Source organism: Cryptomeria japonica, chromosome 4, assembly GCF_030272615.1.
Source record: "Cryptomeria japonica chromosome 4, Sugi_1.0, whole genome shotgun sequence".
Classification (NCBI taxonomy): Eukaryota; Viridiplantae; Streptophyta; class Pinopsida; order Cupressales; family Cupressaceae; genus Cryptomeria; species Cryptomeria japonica.
In genome coordinates, this window is record NC_081408.1 from 675,712,894 (window position 1) to 675,735,166 (window position 22,273).

At 38.5% G+C, this 22,273-nt stretch overlaps 1 protein-coding gene across 1 annotated transcript in view; it reads left to right on the plus strand.

Moving 5' to 3' along the window:
* Positions 1 to 22,273, plus strand: part of LOC131046869 (cycloartenol-C-24-methyltransferase) — a 71,508-nt gene that overhangs the window by 33,919 nt on the left and 15,316 nt on the right. The window contains exons 12-13 of the mRNA XM_057980680.2: positions 5,510 to 5,635; positions 5,759 to 5,856. Of these exons, the coding sequence (XP_057836663.1) occupies positions 5,510 to 5,635; positions 5,759 to 5,856 (224 nt within the window). The remainder of the gene's footprint in view (positions 1 to 5,509; positions 5,636 to 5,758; positions 5,857 to 22,273) is intronic.

A 22,273-nucleotide genomic window follows, 5' to 3' on the forward strand; every position in this document is an offset into this window, starting at 1 on the left:
AACAAATAGTGTGCAGAAAGATGTGTGTTCTTCTATTCGCCTTGCTCTTGATGCTTCCATCCGGATGGTGCTCAAGCCTCAATCATTCCCCACTTTTCTTTGAGGCTTGCAAGAATAGGGAAAATCGATTCCACAAATGCAATGCATTTTGCAAAGAGCAGATCATTCTGGTGAACCTTAATCTTCCCTCCAAAAAATTGACTCAAAGTTTGGATGATGATATCGCCTAGGCTCCTAGCAAGAACTTGGATCCTATTTTCTCCCCTTAATCATGCAAACACATGTTCTCCTTGGGTGATTCTGAGGTGGTCTTGGTGGATGAACCTATTGATTTTCACATCTCTAATTCTTGTATTAATGCAACTTAAACTAATGCTGGAAGTCGATCCCTTATCCTTAGATTCCTTATGAAATGCCCATCCTTTGAACTATTTATGGAATGGACAAAGACAACCTAGAGCAACTTGGCTACTCCTACTATTAAAATTCGGGATTTTGGCTTCTTTCTTCTATGCTTTAACTCAATAGCATACTGCAACTTTGTGATAGAGAATGATCCTTGGTTCTATGGACAATCAAGCCTTTTTATTTCCCTGTGATCCCCTTTTTTTGATCCAACAACTGCAAAAATTACTTCCATTCCTCTCTAGATCATATCATATAACCTCCCTTTGATCATGCAAGATACTTGTCACATCAAGGATATGATTGATCAAGCGGTATCCTTTGTTAAGTTGGACACTCAATCAATTCGTTAAGCAGATACTCAAGGGTTTGTGCCATGCTCAACATTTCAAAGCTCAAAATTTTCAACTTAGCAACTTAGAAACTACTAAAAATTAAAATCTCTTAAAGAAACCTTTTTTATTTAATTCAATTACAAAATATATTAAATTGATAATTGATGTCTCAAAAGAGAAAATGCATGGTTTTACAGAAAAACATGTGAAAAACACATTTTAACCAGCGCTTAACCTACGTTGACATTTTTACCCATGTTTTTTATGTCTATAAAAAAGCAAGAGTTAAACTTGTGAAAACTCATCCAGCGAAAAAAATATAGAGTACTTGGTAACTCAGAGTACTCGTAGAGTGTGCAACTATAGATCAAGAAGCCTAGCTCTCCTGATGCAGATTTCATTTGGCGTGGTTAGGATAAGTTCATGGAACCCCATAAGAAGATAAGACCAGAACAAATGGCTTTAGCGAATACCTCAATCTCTATGGAGTCACCCCTTTCTCAAAACCCTCCCAAAGAAGATTTTCTCAGAATTAATCAACTTACCGACAAGAAGGGCGATTGTTTTAATATAGAGGGCACTTTCCCTTTTATGGAAGATCTTGATGACGACATTCCTGATTTCATTGACCACAATGATGTGGTGTCCCTTTAAAGAAGTGCTTCATTGCCCAAACAATGAGTGGCATCTCAATTGAACATTAGCACTCCAAGGAAGAAGAAAGGACGAAAATCTAAATTAGAGAAACTATGCATAGAAGGATGGGATACTATTGATGATGGAACTCAGACCTTAATAGTTGGGGACAAAAAAACCCCAAAGCTGATTGGAAGAGGAAGAGTTTCATGTAAATGTAAGGACAAGGTATGTAAGTTGATCATAGATGGTGGATCTACCAAGAACCTAGTGAGTACAGAAATGGTTGATAAATCACAGCTTTTTTCCATTCCAAAAGCTAAACCCTACAAGAGTTCTTAGTTAAAAAGAGTCATAGTGTACTTGTGGGGATTCTTACCTTGTTTCCATTAAAATTGGTCAATTTGTGGATGAAGTGCTTTGTGATGTGGTGTCAATGGATGCATGCCTTTTGTTGTTGAGTAGACCTTGACAATTTGATCCAAATATAATCCATCGCGGTAGAGAGAATACCTATGAGGTTCCGCATGAAAAAAGTAAAAAACTCTTAAAGTTGTGGAAAGAGGAAGGAATATTTGAAGTGATAGCTTTGTCTTGTCTAGCAAAAGCTAGATTTGAGATTGAAAATAAAAATGAAATTCTAGGTCGGCCAAGAAGGGAGTACAAAGCAAATTTGGGAGAAAAAGAGAAATGATTTGAAGAGTGAGGTACAACCAAATATTGATGCGGAGCTATGATGAGATTGAACTAACAAGATTATAGATGAATCTTAAAAAGTAGATGTTGAAGTTTTAGTTGACTCTTATAGAGTTGAAGGGTAGTGAACTGTGGGGATATGAGCAATGATCATAAAAAGCTTCAATGGATGTGATTAAATATTTGGTTAAAAGTGAATACCTAACTCAACATGAGAGCGATAGTGTGAAGTATGAATGCAATCAGAGGAAAAATTTTAATTCTATTAGTGATTATAGATTTAATTATTATGTTGACTCTACATTAGGGACTCTGCATTGCTTTTTGGTCCAACCAAATGGTAAAATTAGCACTATATTCCTCACACGGGGAGAACTAGGGTTGAAAGCTTTAGCAATGGCTCAGATTGTGCTAAGGAATCCCAAGAGAATACCCTGATGGCATGCCTAGAAAAGTTTACACCCTCATATTGGTGGCAACGTGGTTTGATTCTTCTAAACCAAGAGGTTCAGACTTTTCAAAGATGGTGAAGTTAATGCAACAGCCGTTTAATTATAGATTACCTCTACCCATCTGTTTTGCTGCTTTGTAGCTGTTCATGGGTTGTGTGTGTGTAATATTTATACTTTGGACATATTTATCTGAAGCATAAAATTGTGCATAATAACTTAAGTTAATTAGGTAGTCACAATTAGTTGTCTATCTTATCATTTACAATAAGACAGTTTTTAAGCTTTTTTGAATTAGAGATGAGGTTGTGAGTTGTCACATGTTGTCACACATCGTAGGGTGATGACACTTGTCAAAAATATTATTACATCCTAAGTCTCACCTTTCCCATATAAGCAAGGTTCTTCTATGTTTTTTATATGTCGATCCACTAGGATTATTTTGATCATGTTGTGAATAATATGCTTGCATATTTGGCGATATTCAGATCTTGTGTGGAAATTTGATCTAGGCTCCTACGATTTTTGTCAATCCTTTTAGCAAAAATATAACATGGTATTAGAGCTCTAAATGTGCAACAGCTTCCCAAATTGAAGATCTAACCAACGAGGTTCAACAATCATCTCTTGAAATGACATCCATATAGATACTGTGTACATAAAAAAATCAGGATTAAAAAAAATCTAACATGCATGTGATGTTTTGCAAGACTTTGCATGTGATGGCTGTCATTGTTCTAGTCCGACTCTTGTATATAAAAGATAAGTTGTAAACACACTAAAAAATGTCACAATCTTGTCACTTCAGTGTAATCTATCACATCATTAAAATTGCATGCTTCTTTTGATTGATTTAATTTTGATCTTACTCTTGTTGTACTCTAGGATTTGTCAATATTTGCATCTTCTTTCTAGAGTTTGGACATAATTGGTTAGGAGTTTTGTTCTCAATGGGTTTTCTCCTTTCCCATCTGTTTGTAAGTGGGTACTTGATCAGGCCTTGTTGCTGAGACCCATCCTTCTTTTTTAGCTTAAGTGTGTAGCCTCCCTTAAGTGTGTTGGCGTAATATTTATACTTTGGACATTTTTATCCTAAGTATAATATTGAATAGTTAATTACGTAGTCACAATTAGTTGTCTATCTTCTCATCCAGGATAAGATTGATTTTTCATAATTTTTACTTAGAGATAAGGTTGTGAGTTGTCTTGAGTTGTTACATGTTGTCACCATTACAGGATGATGACACTTGTCATAATCTTATAACATCCTGAATCTCACCTTGCCTATATAAGCAAGGTTCTATGTATTTGGTACGCCAATCCACCAGGATTATTGTGATCATGTTGTGAATAATATACTTGCATTATTGGCAATATTCAGATCTTGTGTGGAAGTTTTACGTTTGTTTTCAGATTTGATCTAGTCTCATATGTTTGCTGTCAATCCTTTCAGAAAAAATCTAACAATGTTTGTAACTGCTGTTCCTGCAGTTCCCATTTTTGGGGCTTTTGTGACTCCTTGTATAGGAGTTTGGGGTGTTAGTGTTTTAGTTAGTGGTTTTGGTGCTGTGTTCCTCTTATCTGGAGGAGTTTTGCTATCTGTAATTTGGTTTTTTCTTGACGAATGATAGGCTAATAATGCTCTCTCTCCTTTTAGTTTTGATTTGTTCCTTTAGATCAATCAATCTGGTTCTCTGTAATGTTTGGCCTATATACTGTTTTTGAAATGCATGAATTGCAGGAACATAGCATATTATGGAATTTGTTTAGTGGGACTGAACAGCATTTCAAAGTCTTGATTTCTGGGAACAGAAGTTCTATCTGCATGAATAAGCATGAGTTTGCTCCCATTTCTTTTGTTTAATCTGCTTGTATCATACCCTTTAGATTAGTGGATATATTTTTTTTTGAGATTGATAATACAAAAAGCTCCTTCAGAGGCAACTGTTATTTTGGAAATCACGAGATTTGATGGTTTTTCCCTGTGATACTTATGGTAGAAATTCAAAAGCTGGGGCTTATCCTACTGACAAAATAGAATGCATGTTTCCATGCAAGTATTGTCATCAATAAGCAATGGTTATTAACAAACATTTAATTTATGGATTTTAAACTTGCAACTAGCTTCTGAGTATCCTTCTTAGGCTTTGTCACTTGTCAATCCATCAACCTAAAAAAATTGCAGCTAGGTACTCAACCTTCAACAATCCATAATGTTAAGATGAAGTAGCTTAACTGATCAAGAAAAAGGTGAAGTAGCTTCAAGATAAAATTGCATGTGTTGAGACATGGACCAGCTAGGACTCGAACCTAGGACCTTCCATACGCTGCTGGAGTGCTCTACCACTGAGCTACTGGCCCCTCTTGGACCAGTCCATCATCGGTCTGGGTGTGGCTTATTTCCAACACCAAAACCCCACCTTAAGCCACACCTCTCGTGTGCTTGGGGCTCCTAGCCTGGACCTGGCTCTGATACCATGTTGAGACATGGACCAGCTAGGACTTGAACCTAGGACCTTCCATACGCTGCTGGAGTGCTCTACCACTGAGCTACTGGCCCCTCTTGGACCAGTCCATCGTCGGTCTGGGTGTGGCTTATTTCCAACACCAACAGCATGCTCATAGGTCAAAAAGATATTTACAATTCCAACCACACAATGTGGTTTATCATCATGATGAATGAAAAATAATACAAGAGGACACCTACATAGATATCCATCATTACAATGGAGAGTACAAGTGATCAATGCTAACACAGTCTTCCAAAACTTGTAGCTCTTAAACTTATAATAAAGTGATTTACAAAGAAGCATAATAATTTCATAGCCTAAGGGTGACGTTTTTTTATCCTGCAACTATAGTATACAATCTGCTCGTTAATGAATATTATTTTCATTCTCCGGTTTATTGACAGAATAAAATGATTAACTATTGTTATATAAAATTAATTTTGTTTTGCTAACGAGGGTTACTTTCATTTACTTGCAGGTTCTATTTGAAGAAGACCGTGCACTCTTATCACCATTGCCATGGTATTTACCATTAGATACAAGTCAATTTTCTCTCAGTAGTTTTCGTACAACATCCCTTGGTCGCTTTCTGACAAGAAATATGGTACGTTAAACATCTGATTCTTACTTCGACACTTTTGTTGACTTTCATTTGCAATACACACACTGGCACATACATATAGATGCCCTCTACGATTTTTTATTTTTGGTTTATAACTTTTTACAGGTCAGAATATTTGAACTATTGAGAATAGCACCAGAAGGAAGCCAGAGAGTATCTGCATTTCTGGAGAAGGCTGCAGATGGCCTTGTCAGTGGGGGCAGGTTAGCTTTAATAATAAAATATTGAGCATATACTTAACATTGCCTGTGTGAGAGGCAACTATCACCATGAACTATCCAATAATATGTTCTTCAGAGCTCAAAAAATTATTTAAGAAAAAGTCTCAATAGATAATGAGGAGATTAGAATACGAGAGAATTTAACAGGAACATCTCATTTGGTTGGAAATTAGAAATTTTAAGGATAACTGAATTGAAGTCCGATAGTTTTGATGGCAAACGAGATTCTTGATTAGGGCATGGCGATTTAGAATACAATTCAATAATCACAATGAATTGACCAAATATTTTAAACTGATCACACAGAACTCAGAAGTGTTCAAGGATCCAAGCATTGAATGATAAAAACGTAAAAGGAACAATTTTACAGCCATTGGATATGATTGTAGCAATAAAAAAGAAGAGCTGCAAGGTGAGAAGAAACAATTTGACAATGTGCGCGATTTCAAATTACATATATGGTTTAGATATTGATACAAGTGAAAAATAGGAAAAAATTAGAAATAAACAATGAATTTTATCAATTCAAAACTTTGGTCTCAGCAATAAACCTACCAGCATGCAGGTAAATAATCTTTGATACAACTTTCAGAAAGGAAATTTCCCTATTTGTCAATAATAGTGTGAACACCATTCATTGTTCTGCCATAGAATGTGTGCACTTTGTTTTTTATACCAAGAACTACAAGATGTGCCTAACATTGTGAACTGACTCAAATGCTTGGGAGGCATGCCAAGATTGAATTGAGAAATTCCAAACAGACAAGAAATTAGATAAAATGTATTTCAGAAATAAGAGCTACTCTATCTTTGGTATCTATGGATGTTTATATTTGTTTTTGTACTAATTTGTGCCATGCATCCACATCAAGCATTGAAAGCTATCAATGTGAGATTGTTTTTTAAATTGGTAAATACTGGATTAAAAGGGTTTGAACTCTTGTACAAAAGAAAAACCAATCAGAAAACAAAACAAGTACCATGAGGTATGGAACAAACCAAACAACCCAATGAGGTGAATTAGAGTGAGATACAACTGCAGCCAAGCTACCACACACAATGTCAATGGAAAAAGAAATAATCTGGACCTCGGCAGCCCCACTTATACAATGTCAAGACCAACCTTGTTCAATTTCACACCCTTCACTCTAGAATGAGATTGAGAGATAGATCTAGGGAGACCCTTCTTTTGCTTCAAATAGCAGTCCATGAAATATTATCATCCATGCAAATCCTCCATTGAGGGCCCAACATTGTATGCAGAAGGAACAATCGAATGGTCGGGTGGAGTAGTGTTGTGCGAATCGCACACCCATCCCCGTCTTGGATAGGGACCCCCCAGTTTGTGCCTTTCTGTCTTTGCGAAAGAGGAAGGGGATTTGAAGGGTCAAGTGCCGCTTAATCCAAATTCGGCCTCTAAGGGTTGTTGTGACGTATTCACACATCGCCCCATAAATGGGACCCCTTCTTTTTGCTTTCTGGGGTTTGTTTTTCTGGTTTTTTTTTTTTTAAGGTTTTGTCTGTTAGCCTTTGCATGATGAGTGCTGTCAGGGGAGTCGCTGGGATGGCAAGCTCTGCTTGAGCCAGGGTGAGTCAATAGGGCCCCAAAATTAGGGTTTCTTTGAGAGTCTTCCTTAGGGCCTGGTTTTGCTCTTGTTGCTCATTGTGTCTTGCTTGGTGAGTGAATATCATCCTTGAAGGTCTGCGTTAGGTCGAGTTGGTGAGTGATGGAGTCTGGAATGTCATCTTGATCTTCAAATGCCCTGAAATTTGGCTGTCTAGAATGTCCTAATCCTGAAATTTGACTAAGTCTGGAAAACTGAGGAATCCTCCAAAAACTAGAATTTGCAATATAACTCCTAGAGGTCCGAAACCACTCTCAAACATCTTGAAAGTATATATGGAATATAACTTATAAGGAAATGTCACTTATACTTAAATGTTATATTCCATAAAATGATCCTTCGCCGAGATCTTGACAAACTCGCCCAAGTACCCAAGCTCGCACTTCTTGAGGAAAAGTTTAAAATTGCCAATTTCAGACCCTGGGTCTAAAATGTGAAAAGGTTCAAAAGTTGCCAAAAGCCCCCAAAGGTCCGAATTTCACTTAAAGCGTCCAATTTCGGACCCTAGGGCCAAATTCAAAATTTCCCAAAAGGTGCTTTAGGTCCGAAAATGCTTGAAAAGTTGCAAAAAGCCCCCAGAGGTCCGAATTTCACTTAAGTCCTCCAATTTCGGACCCTGGGGCCGAAATTTAAAAATGTGGAAAAGTTGCAAAAAGCCCCCAGAGGTCCGAATTTCACTTAAAGCGTCCAATTTTGGACCCTGGGGCCGAAATTCAAAGTTGTATAAATTTGCAAAAAGGTGCTTTAGGTCCGAAAATGTGGAAAAGTTGCAAAAGGCCCCCAAAGGTCCGAATTTCACTTAAAGCGTCCAATTTCGGACCCTGGGGCCAAATTCAAAATTTCCCAAAAGGTGCTTTAGGTCCAAAAATGCTTGAAAAGTTGCAAAAAGCCCCTAGAGCTCCGAATTTCACTTAAGTCCTCCAATTTCAGACCTTGGGGCCGAAATTTAAAAATGTGGAAAAGTTGCAAAAAGCCTCCAGAGGTCTGAATTTCACTTAAAGCATCCAATTTCGAACCCTGGGGCTGAAATTCAAAGTTGTATAAATTTGCAAAAAGGTGGTCTAGGTCCGAAAATGCCTCCAATTCGCTAAAAACACTTAAAACTCCGAAATTCGCCAAAAGGCGTTAAAGGTCCGAAAACTCCAAGTTGGCGAAAACGATGAATGGTCCGAAGTTTACTTAAAAATCTGCAAAAAGCGTCAAAGGTCCGAAATGCTTTATTTTGGCAAAAACTCCAAACAATCCGAAATTCACCATAGAGCCCAAAGTCGCAACACGTATAAGGCAAATACAAGGGATTCGAGATTGGCAAAGTCTCCCATTTCTCCGAAAATCGCAGCGCGGTAAGTGCACTAGGCAACAAAACGTGAAAAAACGCGGAGTTCGTAATTTAGAAGATGGAGACGTGAAGTTTAAAGTCTGCAAACCCCCCTCCCCCATTCTCCAAAATTCACCAGAATGGGCATGAGTGTTAGGATTTTAAAATTTGCAGAGGCTCTTCAAACCTCTAGAATCGCGCTATAAGAAGTTTTCAAACGCCATAAACCCATTCAAAACGCCCAAGACTCCAAAGGTAAAATCACGCAGAAGTAAATCGCCCAAACACTATCAAGACCAAGGATTAGATTTCACATTCGAAGAGAAAGGAGAAGCATTTTCAAGATACATCTCACAAAGAGCTTCTCAAGCCAGACGTCATAATTAAATTTAATGTTTGTTAAATTAAATTATTTAATTTTTCAAATTGATTTATTAAAATGAAATTGATCGTTCGCAGGTCGCAGGACGTCATTGGAGAACCGGGAGAAAAACCTGAAACGCAAATCGAAGAAGGATCGCAATCAAGGCCAGGCACTGAAGACTGGAAAAGAAAAGATGCAAGAGCACGAGAACAACCGAGCATTGGGAAGCATGCCACCAAACCACAAAGATGAAGTCCACCACCGGGACCAAAGACCAAAGAACACTCTCAATGCTGCAAAGTTTATGCCTTCTCGAGAAAAAGCACACAACTGGATTTAAGTCCAGAAACTCAGTTTTAAAACTGAAACTGCTTTATTGTAAACTGCCTATGGGTCCTGCACAAGATATTTTTGTGGATAACCATTCCCAACCACCAAGAAGATTGGATAGACCTGAATTAAAGCCAAATAGTGGCAGGTAGTTGAGATAGTTGCTGGTTGGATAACTGAGAATTAATTCAGCATGGGTTAAAGCTGCTAGTTTCTGGAAGGCAGATCAGGACCGTTGGATGCAGTCCATCCTAGCCTTCGATTCAAAATTGTAATATCTATAAAAGGCAGAGGCCTTTCTTTTGTAAAGAGTTAGATGGTTAGATAGTTAGAGATTGTTAAATAGTTAGACTCTGGTGAGAGAGTTAGATTTTAGAGTTAGAATAGGTTAGATTTTAAGTAGTATCATAGAGATGCTGCAGAAATTGTTGTAATAGGCAGCTGAAATCAATATATCGACATTGATTTGGTGTTTATTGTCTTGTTTTCATCCTATTTGCATGGTTTCTCTCAGCATTTTAGATAGATCTTTCTATTTTGGGTGTGCAGATATTTGATAGATTCAGGCTCATACCATTGAGGATATATTGATTGTGTATCCTTTTGTATGGTTAACCTGAGCCTTTAATTGTGCTTAGTTCAATTGCAGATATCCGTCTGAGCTGTGCCAGAATTGGGTTCTTAGTCGTGTGTCTCCAATCTGAAAATCTTCCAAGTCCCTTTGAAGATTGCACCATTCCTGCAAGGTTGTGAGCTATTCTGGCCAAGCAGGAATTGGTTATGTTGAATCCATCTACCCGCATACCCGTGTTGTTAGTTTTAGATCTCCTAACCCTTTCCTTTTGCTCTTTACTACGTAATTCGAGAATCACAACAGACCAGTTTGTTGCAAATCGTAAGTCCCCTTGTGTTTCCAGCAAAAACACATCAAACCACTAAGTAGTACCGCAGTCAAGACCTAACAATCAAAACCTTGAGGTCGTCCCCTTTGATCAAACCAAAAACAGCATTAGGGACTTCCTTATCTCAAGAGAGGATAGGATACTTAGCTGGTTATTCTATTCTGTGTTGGCCATATGGAGTTTGCAGCAATGCGATTTCAGACACGTCAACAAGTAGCCAAGTGACGAACTGCCATCTCATGAGTAGCTGAAGTTGTACTTAGAGCCGAAGGAAAAGCAAGCTAAATGACTGAAATAGAAGATGGTAGAGACTCTCTAATGGGAGTTGAAGTGATAGGGGCTAGACACTTTTGATTAACACCTAGCACATTTGAACCAATATCGAGAGAAAACTTGTTGTCTTGGGAGGATCCATTGACCTAAGAGTCAAAGGCATGAATAGTGGTGCAGGAGCACCTAGGTGGTAATATGCTCCTATTTGGCCATCATGAGTTATTTTGAATTTCAATGTCATGTAAGAGGAAATAAGGTCACGAATGACCATCTTTTATGTAATTAAGGTCCTTGTGACCATTAGATGGTGTTGAGTCTTTAGGTAGTCATGTTGATGAAAATTGTCAAAAATTGTCATTATATTGAAAATGTGTATTAGGGGGTCAAATATGGTGTTCAATGATGTGTGAAGGTCTTATAAACCTCTTTGAACCTATTTATGACAATTTAGAGTCATGGTGGTCTTATATTAAGTCTATGATCAGATTTGGACAAAATTGCCAATATTGTCAAAAGTTGACAAAAAGCAATTTTTGCATTACAAAGGTGATTACATGATAGTTTGGTACTACAAGTTCAAATATTAGTTATAACCATTGGGGGAGTTTGGAAGCTCTTTAAAAGGCACTCTCCACGACCAAGATGTGGGTTGGATAATGTAATCAAGCACAATCAATGAAAATTTAAGTTTTACCCTACATTTTTCTGAGTTTTTCAACGTTGCAGTCTGCTATTTTGTATTTTTCTCTATGAAATCATTCTCTCCAGTATGGGTCATTGATTGGATGCGAAAGGGGTTTGAATCCTCTCCATTTTTCCATTGGTTTCATTTAATTTCATTCTGGTTTGAGCAAGTTATCATAATTTTGCTGAAATCTGTCATAAATCTGCCTAGGGTTTACAGGAGTACAAATAAAATGTAAAACCTCACTTTCCACCATTGCAAAAGCCCACAAATGGGTGGAAAGTTGTATTTTATTGTGTTCTTTCATGTTGTAATGGTTGCAGGACCCATTATGATTTTGACACGTGCTGAGGATGACACAAAGTCTGATTTTGTGTCTCAGACTGTTAAAAGAGCAAGATTGGAGCTGTTTGGGTGGATATAAGAGTGAAAGGGATCTTGGAAGGTTGGAGGAAGGCAGTAAGAGGTGTGAGGGGTTAGTGCAGACCCTTTCCAAGGCATTGTGGCCCTTGGTGGATCAGATTAACCATTATTAATATGACTGTCCTAAAGGGTTAGTGGATTGAGATTTTATGAATAAAATACAATGAGTGGATTTGATGAGTGGGAGACATCTAGGGAAGGTGTGTGGAGACCCTTAGTGTCCCTTGAAGGTGCTAGAAAGTCCTAGAGGGAGGAAATGATTACATTTGTTATGACTGTCCTAAGAATTTGTGACTGTCACAGGAAGACAGCGTTGCTACTGTAGCTTTCCTCATGGCCTTTGGGGTGGATGGGGGGGTAAAGAACAATGATTTGGCTATGAAGATGAAGACCCTTGGTTAGTGAATACTAATTGTAGCATAGGAAATCGGAAATCATCACAAACAAGATAAACATACTAATCATTAGCTCAATCACGAAAGCAAATTGCAATGATCTATCCTAAACAACACTCAATAGAGACATGAAATAAAAACATTCAAAACTAGAAATTAAGCAAACCAAAGATATGATTTGAATGCTCCTTCATGCGGCTCCATTGTTCTTCTTTCCTCTTCAAATGGTTTGGTTGTGGATCTCACCTACAAGTGCACATACATGATTGAAAGCAAGTAGATAAGAAAATTGCTCAAAAGTACTCGAAGCGTGATTGATTAGAAATTCGATAATCTGATTAGGGGTCAAGAATCAAGGGATTTGAGTGAAGAAATTCATCCAATTTATAGACAAATTGGAGAAATGATTCAAATTAGCATGAAGAGATTCGAATGGAAATTCAAATCAAGAATAGCAAAATTATGACATGTGTATGACAAATTGCTATGCAAGGATTTATGACAATTTATAACAAATTGCTATGCAAAGACTTATGACAATTTATGACAAATTTCTATGCAAGGATTGATTGATTGTCAATTATGACAAATTATGACAAATTTCTATGTCATTTCCATGAATTTAGGAGAGAAATAGGAGGAAATTGAAATTAGGAATTAGAAAATTAAGAAATTAGAGAATTAAGAATTTAGAAATTAAGAAATTGATGGAAATTAGAAATTAGGTAAATTAATTAATAATTTATCATTTATTAATTAATTCACAAAGAGGAATAATTAGCCAATTAAATGAACATTTAATTGTGACAAGAAAACTTAGGATAAATAAATAATTTATTAATCCTAAAGGGAGAAATGACAAACAAGGTTAAATGATTAAATCACGAAACCCTAGAAGATGAATTAGCAATGCAAAGATGACAATTAGGTCTTGACAAAGGATAGTTGATATCGATTCGATCATGATTTTGGATTGATAAATGATTTGATTGAGATTGGTTGACAAAAATCAATGACAAATTGACCAAATTGACATGATTGAAAAGGACAAGGATCGATGACGAATCGATCGCAATATGACAAGATTGACAAGGACAAAGATCGACCAAAATCATGACTGAAGATTGTTGTCGACAAGACCAAATTCGAAAGCGAGACAGATGAAGAAGAAGGACTCGATGCTCGCAAATGATAAAGACCAAGTGCGTGACATAGGAGAAAATGTTAATGCGATGCAAAAACCTAAAATGAGGCAATGCGCAAATGTTAAAGTATGATCCCGCAAGCGTTGACCATTTTTAGGTGTCTACACTTATGTCTCAATGGGAGTTGTGTTTATGGACAGTTTCGAGTCCTAATAGAAGATAGGCTTGTGTGAGTTGGGTTTTGAGGGTTTGGTGGAACCTAAGGGTTTTGAGGGCTCTTGAAGGTTTGTGAAGAGTAACCACCTCTTTGAGTAGGTGAGTTGGGAGAAAGATCTCCCTTGGTTTGTATGTTGGTTGGATGCTTTGCATCAAAGTGGTATCAGAGCAAGGAAGTAGATCCTTGAAGGAGATAACTGGAATTTGAGAGAAGAGTGAGTAAGAGGTTGAAGACAAGATGCCTCCTAAGAATGTTGGTACTACTAGAGAGTTGCAGGAGTTGAGAGAGAAGAATACTAGGTTGCAAGAGTCCTACAATGCTGTGTTGGCAAGGCTTGAAGCCTTGGAGTCAAATCAAAGGAGAAATGTTGACATGGGAGATGTGAGTGATGAAGAGGAGGAAGAATAAGAGTTCCAAGAAGCAGAAGAGGAAGAGCAGATTGTAAGAACCCTTACTAACTTTGCCCTTAAATCATTGATTTCTACCCTTGGGAATTTTGTCAAACACTTGTCTTGCAAAGTCTGTACTTGCTGTTATGAGTTTTCTGTTTGTATTGTTTGGGTCTTGTACACTGCAATTAATGTTTTGAATGCCTCTAACCATGAAAGATTGACTAACAATGTCATAGAAATGATATACCAATTGATTTTGATGCATATAAGTAACTAAAAATAACAACTACAGCTGCTTGACAAATCATCAAACACTTGGCATGCAAACTAGAAATTATGTGGCAGCAGCATAATGAAGTTCTTATTAGTTATTCTCACACCAAATAGTTACAAAGGTATAACATGTAATTTCCAAAACTTATGACAGCAAAATTAGAGAACCTGATATGTAAAATGCTTGCTGCAAATGATGGTCTCCACTCTTCAATGGACTGCCAATTAAACACGTTCCTGTTGTAGCTAAGAATAATTTGCCAATTAAATGCCTGATTTCTTAGTACTGTAGCACATCACTATTCACGCCACTGTAGCATTTCACTATTCACGGATTACTGTAGCGCGAGTACTGTAGCGTCTACTGTAGCGCGGTTACTGTAGCATCTACTGTAGCACGGGTACTGTAACAGCAATTGTATCTTGAAATGATTGCTTCAATTCTGATTTTTAATGGCTGCCAAATGAAACTGTAGGTCTGCAATTGATATATATTCGAAAATCTGCATACCCTAGATGTCCTCCCTTCTTTTTAAAGCCCAAATAGAACTCCAGAATGAAGCTCTCCTGAAATGCCAAATTCAGTGGATATTTCACCACCTCAAATGGTTGCAACACTGAAGAATTGTCACTCTCCAATGGCTGACTGAATCAGAAACCCTTGGCTTCTTCTCCCAAGTTCATAACAACAAATATCAATTCTCTGGATGGATGATATAAAATGAGCTGTTAAGTCCCTTTTTATTCTTTCTTATGAGAGCTCGAACACTTTCTTGGCCAATGTGGGATTAAAGACATATTCACACATTATACTATTAAAGTGACTTTATTATTATAAAGTTACTTTATAACTTTATAATAACATTAAAATATTTAAATAAATCACTTAAGTCACTTTTAATTAAATTAAGTAAATATAAAGTCACCTTTTTTTATTTTATTTTATTTAATGACTTAATAAGAAATTAATTTAATCAATTTCTCCTTATTTCTCCACTTAGCCTTCGGAGAATGTAAAGGCTAAGAACTCCACTGAGATGCTAAAAAGGTGGGGACATTACAGTCCGCCCTTCCTGAAATTGCTTGTCCTCAAGCAACTTCAACTCCGGATGCTGCAAAATCTCCTCATTCTCCCAAGTAGCATCCTCTACTGGCAAATCCTTCCACTTCACCAAATATTCCCGGATGGTACGTCTCCTCAAGTTCCTTTCTCTGAAATCAATGATAGCCTCTGGTATCAAAACAAGTTTTCCCTCATCATCCAGGGGTGGTAGTACTGTAGAAGGCACAATATGATGTCCTAGTGCCTTCTTGAGACGTGACACATGAAAAACGTTGTGTACCTTGCTCTCTGCCGGTAAATCTAACTCATAAGCCACCTCTCCCACTTTCCTGATAATCCTAAATGGACCATAGTATCGTGGCTTAAGTTTCTCGGCACCACTCTTCTTGAGAGTGGATTGACGGTAAGGCTGCAACATAAGATACACCTTATCTCCAACCTCAAAAGTCCGCTCAGTCCTCTTCTGATCTGCATACTACTTCTGCTGATTCTGTGCCTTAGTTATATTATCCTTGAGAGTCTTAACAATGTCTTGACTCTCCTGTAACAAATCACCTGCACTGGGCACTCTACTGTCACTCAAAAGCAGATCCATAAAATTGGGTGCCTCATACCCATACAGGGCCATAAAGGGTGACATCTGAATAGACATGTGAAAGTGGTATTGTAGCAATACTCACAGAGATAAATCCACTTTACCCATGCCTTTTGTTGCCCTGCTATATAATTTCTGACATATCCCTCCACCCATTTGTTCACTATCTCCGTCTGACCATCTGTCTGAGGGTGGTAGCTAGTACTCGGAGTAAGCTCTGTTGCACACAACCTGAATAGCTCCTGCCAAAAGTGACTCATAAACCTGCTGTCCCTGTCACTCACAATGCTCCGAGGTAAGCCATGTAATCTGAATATCTCCTTGAAGAACAACTCTGCCACCTGCGTAGCAGTGTATGTAGCAGTGATTGGAAAAAAGTGTGCAAACTTCGTAAGGCGATCCACAACCACATATATGCAGTCCCTGCCTTGGGCTCTAGGTAGTCCTGTGATGAAGTCCATAGACAAACACTCCCACTTCCTATCAGGAATCGGAAGTGGCTGAAGTAAACCTGCTGGATAGGAGTGTTCTTGCTTATTCTGTTGGCAGGTGGGACACTCCCTAACATACTGAAGTACCTTGCTTTGAGCCCTTTCCATGTGAAGCGCTCTCTAATCTGTCGGTATGTCTTGTAGAAACCAGGATGTCCTGCCATAGGTGAATCATGAAAAGATTTCAGAACCATCCTCCTCACTGCTGATCCTGGAACCAAAAATATTCGCCCTTTGTAAATGATGAGCTCATTCACAAGGGTGTATCTGCTGTCCTGAATAGTCCCATCTATGAATCCAGCTGCCCAAGTATCCTTTGCATACTCTGCAAGGATCAAGTGTCTCCAATCCTCTGATATGTCTGTCAATAAGCTCAAATGGGGCCGACGTGATAAGGCATCAGCAACTACATTCTGTGTCCCCTTAAAATATGTAATGTCAAAGTCATAGGACTGTAACTTGCTCACCCACTTCTGCTGCCTATCATTGAGATCTCGCTGCCCCAAAAAGTATTTTAGGCTATTATGGTCGGTTTTGATAGAAAATTTGCTACCTACCAAATATTGCCTGAATTTAGCCAAAGCATGCATAATAGCTAACATCTCCTTATCATAAATGCTGAAGCTCCGCTATGGCCCTCTCAATTTCCTGCTCTCATAAGCAATAGGTTGCTTCTCCTGCATAAGCACCGCTCCAATGCCCTCCCTGGAAGCATCACAGTGTAGCTCAAAAGGTTTGTTGAAATCTGGTAATGCTAACACTGAACAAGAAGTCATCAACTCCTTAAATTTCTCAAAACACTCCTGTGCCTCAGGAGTCCACAAGAAAGCTCCCTTTCTCATCAAATCTGTCAAGGGTGCTGCATGCCTAGAATATCCATCCACAAACCTCCTGTAGAAACCACATAATCCCAGAAAGCCCCTCAACTGTGTAAGGTTCACCGGTGAAGGCCACTCCACAATGGCATGAATCTTTTTAGGATCCATGCGTACGCCCTCTGCACTGATGATGTGACCCAAGTACAACAACTCTGTCATGCCCAAATCACACTTCGACTCCTTTGCATACAAGGACTCTCTGCCCAATATATCCAACACCGTGTCAAGGTGAACCAAGTGCTCCTCCCAAGATCTACTGTACACCAAGATATCATCGAAGAAGACAAGAACAAATTTCCTCAACTGAGGATGGAAAACCCGATTCATTATTGCCTGAAAAGTAGCAGGTGCGTTAGTTAGCCCAAATGGCATAACTACAAACTCAAAATGGCCACAATGACATCTAAAGGCTGTCTTCTCAATGTCCTGCTCTCTAACTCTAATCTGGTGATAACCTGATCTCAAATCTATCTTCGAGAAGAAGCAAGCTCCATGAAGCTCATCTATCAACTCATCGATCCTAGGAATGGGGTACCTGTTTTTAATTGTCTTCCTATTAAACACCCTGTAATCAATGCACATCCTCAATGTCCCATCCTTCTTCTTCACTAAGACCACTGAAGAAGCGAAAGGAGACTTACTTGGTCTAATGTGGCCCATAGCAAATAACTCCTTTACGGTTTTCTCAATTTCATCCTTCAACCTCTTCGGATGCCTGTAAGGTGTAATCATGATGGGTTTAGCCCCCTCCTCTAACTCAATGATGTGCTCAATACCCCTGTCTGGTGGTCTACCTGGTGGAATGTCACTGAACACCTTAGAGTGTTTAACTCTAAGCTCTTGAATATCAGGAGGATATTCAATCTTCTGTTGTCCCTCCTGTGATGGCATCAACATGCACTCTGCTGCCCACTCTACCTGATCATGTCGAATCAATCTAGCCATCCTGCGGAAAGAAACCATCCTGAGATCACTGTCCCTGATTGCCTTAAGAATATGTGTCTTCCCATTCACTTTAAACCTCATCTCCATCTCCCTGAGGTTAAGAGTGAACTCCCCAATATCATGCAACCAACTCATCCCAAGGACTATATCTGTATCTCCCATAGGCACAACATAGAAATCTGCCTTAAAGTCATAATTATTAACTTTCAATGGGAGTCCAGTGATCTTACGATCACATTTGAGGACATAGCCATCAGCTACCCTCACTCTAATTCCCCCAAACTCCTCTGTTTGTATGCCATGCTTCTCCACCATCCTAGCATCAATGAAATTATGAGTGGCACCTGTATCAACCAAAGTTATGACTCGCTGTCCAGCAAGCACTCCTCTCATCCAGAATGACCCTTCCTGCCTAATACTTGTGAGACGAGCTTCCCTAAGTTGCCCATCTCCTTCCCCATCCTTGGACTCCATTTTAGACAAGTTTTCAGCCTTGTCTTCCTCTTTTTCACCATCTATTTCCTCTATATCAGACTGCTGGTCTGAATTATCTGATTCTGATTCCTCACAGTATGCCCACATAACTCTGTTAGCTTTGCCCTTTGGTCTAAGAGGACAATCATGGTTTGCATCATAGGGTCCTTTACAGTAGAAACATAATTTTTTCTTCCTCAAATCATTTAATGTTTCCCTGTCAAAAGGTGCTGTAGTTTTATCTTTAGAATCATTTTTAAAATCAATCCTCTCTGGTTTTTTATAAAATGGTTTGTTATCCTTACTAGAAGATGCTCCTTTGGACTGAAATTTGTTTGTTGGGACTGCATGTTCCATACTTCTTGCCTTTTTCATAGCTTCCTGTAAAGAAATAGGATCAAATGCCTTTATCCAACCTCTCAGTGGTTCGGATAGGCCCTCAATGAAAAGAACTATCAATCTACGCTCTGAAATGTTTGGCACCATGACTGCCAACCGCTGAAATTCACCAATGAAATACTCCAAGTTGCCTGTTTGTTTCAGTTGTGCTAAGCCCCGGAAGTAAACCTCTGGATCTTTCTTGTCAAATCTTTCAACCAACCTTTCCACGAAGTCCTGGTACTCTGTCACCTGATTATGCTGAAGTGTTACTATACCATGGTACCACCAATCATGTGCTACTCCCTCCAAATGCAAAGTGGCGTATTTGATAGCTTCAATCTCTGTCATTGGCCTCAGTGCCAAAAATGTGTCAAGCTTATGAATCCAAGCTTGAGCTGTCATCTTACCACTCCCATCAAATGTAGGCATAGTAAGCTTGCCTGTAACTCTATTTAGCTCACTATTTTGACCTCTAGGCCTCCTATCCTGTCTGAGTGACCTATAATGCTCTCTCCTCTGATTAACAAATCTCTCGAATGTCATCCTCTCTCGCACCTATGGAGTTAATAAATCCCATTCGTCATTCGCAGCCATGAGGATATCTGCGAACATCTCCTCTCCTGGTTCTCCTGTAGGTGCTACCTCAGGCTCATCTCTAATGAAGGTAGGACGTGTAGGCCTGTCTGCTGTCCTGGAATGAGTCCTATGAGCTCTAGGTGACCCCACTGCACTCCTGTTATCCCCTTGCTCCTGATTTTGTCTGTCTTGTGGGTTCATGCGCTCAATCATGGTGGTGAGTGCCTGCAAGGCCTGAGCCATCTGCTGCTGTCCTGTAGCCATTACTCTGAAAAATTCCCTTGTTTCTTGCTCCTCATTCCTATCGCCTCTGGGTGGGCTACCCCCTTGCCTGTCACCCATGATGCCCAGCTGCCTGTCAAATTCTTGTTCCCTGTCAAACAAAGCTCGCCTGCGAGTGTAATATCTGTGAGAGCCAACCTCAGGCGGCTGCATGTGATTGCTAAACCCTCAGGATGGCAGGATTTAGCTCTGATACCAATGTAAGAACCCTTACTAACTTTGCCCTTAAATAATTGATTTCTACCCTTGGGAATTTTGTCAAACACTTGTCTTGCAAAGTCTGTACTTGCTGTTATGAGTTTTCTGTTTGTATTGTTTGGGTCTTGTACACTGCAATTAATGTTTTGAATGCCTCTAACCATGAAAGATTGACTAACAATGTCATAGAAATGATATGCCAATTGATTTTGATGCATATAAGTATCTAAAAATAACAACTACAGCTGCTTGACAAATCATCAAACACTTGGCATGCAAACTAAAAATTATGTGGCAGCAGCATAATGAAGTTCTTATTAGTTATTCTCACACCAAATAGTTACAAAGGTATAACATGTAATTTCCAAAACTTATGACAGCAAAATTAGAGAACCTGATATGTAAAATGCTTGCTGCAAATGATGGTCTCCACTCTTCAATGGACTGCCAATTAAACACGTTCCTGCTGTAGCTACGAATAATTTGCCAATTAAATGCCTGATTTCTTAGTACTGTAGCACGTCACTATTCACGCCACTGTAGCGTTTCACTATTCACGGATTACTGTAGCGTGAGTACTGTAGCGCGGTTACTGTAGCGTCCACTGTAGCGCGGGTATTGTAGCAGCAATTGTATCTTGAAATGATTGCTTCAATTCTGATTTTTAATGGCTGCCAAATGAAACTATAGGTCTGCAATTGATATATATTCAAAAATCTGCATACCCTAGATGTCTTCCCTTCTTTTTAAAGCCCAGATAGAACTCCAGAATGAAGCTCTCCTGAAATGCCAAATTCAGTGGATATTTCACCACCTCAAATGGTTGCAACACTGAAGAATTGTCACTCTCCAATGGCTGACTGAATCAGAAACCCTTGGCTTCTTCTCCCAAGTTCATAACAACAAATATCAATTCTCTGGATGGATGATATAAAATGAGCTCTTAAATCCCTTTTTATTCTTTCTTATGAGAGCTCGAACACTTTCTTGGCCAATGTGGGATTAAAGACATATTCACACATTATAATATTAAAGTGACTTTATTATTATAAAGTTACTTTATAACTTTATAATAACATTAAAATATTTAAATAAATCACTTAAGTCACTTTTAATTAAATTAATTAAATATAAAGTCACCTTTTTTTATTTTATTTTATTTAATGACTTAATAAGAAATTAATTTAATCAATTTCTCCTTATTTCTCCACTTAGCCTTCGGAGAATGTAAAGGCTAAGAACTCCACTGAGATGCTAAAAAGGTGGGGACATTACACAGATAGATCCTGAAGAGCAGCAAACACTCAGATTGTTAAAGGTAGTGAGAAGTGACCAATATAAGGTAAAGGTTGATTTACCTATGTATGGTGGGAATATGAATGAGGAACTACTAGATTGGATTGCAGTCATGAATACCTACTTTGAAAGTGAAGATGTACCTAATGATCAGAAGGTTAAGGTGGAAAAGACCAAGCTGAAAGGGCATGCACTTCTATGGTGGAATTATGAACAAGCTGAGAGGAGAAAGAGGGGAAAAGCCAAGATAATGTCTTGGGACAGGATGGTTGCAAAATTAAAAGGTAAATTCCTTCCTAGAGATTATGAAGTTCAATTGTTTAAGAAATTGCAAAGTTTAAAACAAAAGGATTTAGATGTGAAGACATATACTGACAAGTTTTATAAGTTAAGCATAAGGGTAGGTAGGGATGAAGATGAAGTTGAAAAAGTGGCTAGATATCTTAGTGGCCTTAGATTTAATATACAAGATGAATTGGTTGTTGTTGACCCAAGAACTGTGGAAGAGTGTTTTCAATTGGCTATCAGGGTGGAGGAGAAAATAAAAATAAGGCAAGATAAGTCTAATAGAGATAGAGGCAGCAATACAAGAGGAAGGGGATCCTTTTCTGCAAACAAGCAGCCATATGAGGAACAAGAAGAAGCAAGTAAGGGTAAGGAGGAAAGTGTTGATGCAAGAGGTAGCTTTAGGGGTATAAGAGACAGATTTGGAGGAGGAAGGAACTCAAATACCTTTACCTGTAGATGTTACAATTGCCAAGAGGTTGGACACCCAGCATTCAAGTGTCTTGAAAGGCAAGGTTCCACTTCAAGTGGTGGAGAAAGGAGGACTGAAAAGAGAGTGCAAATGGTGCAAGAAGATGATGGTGAGAGTGTAA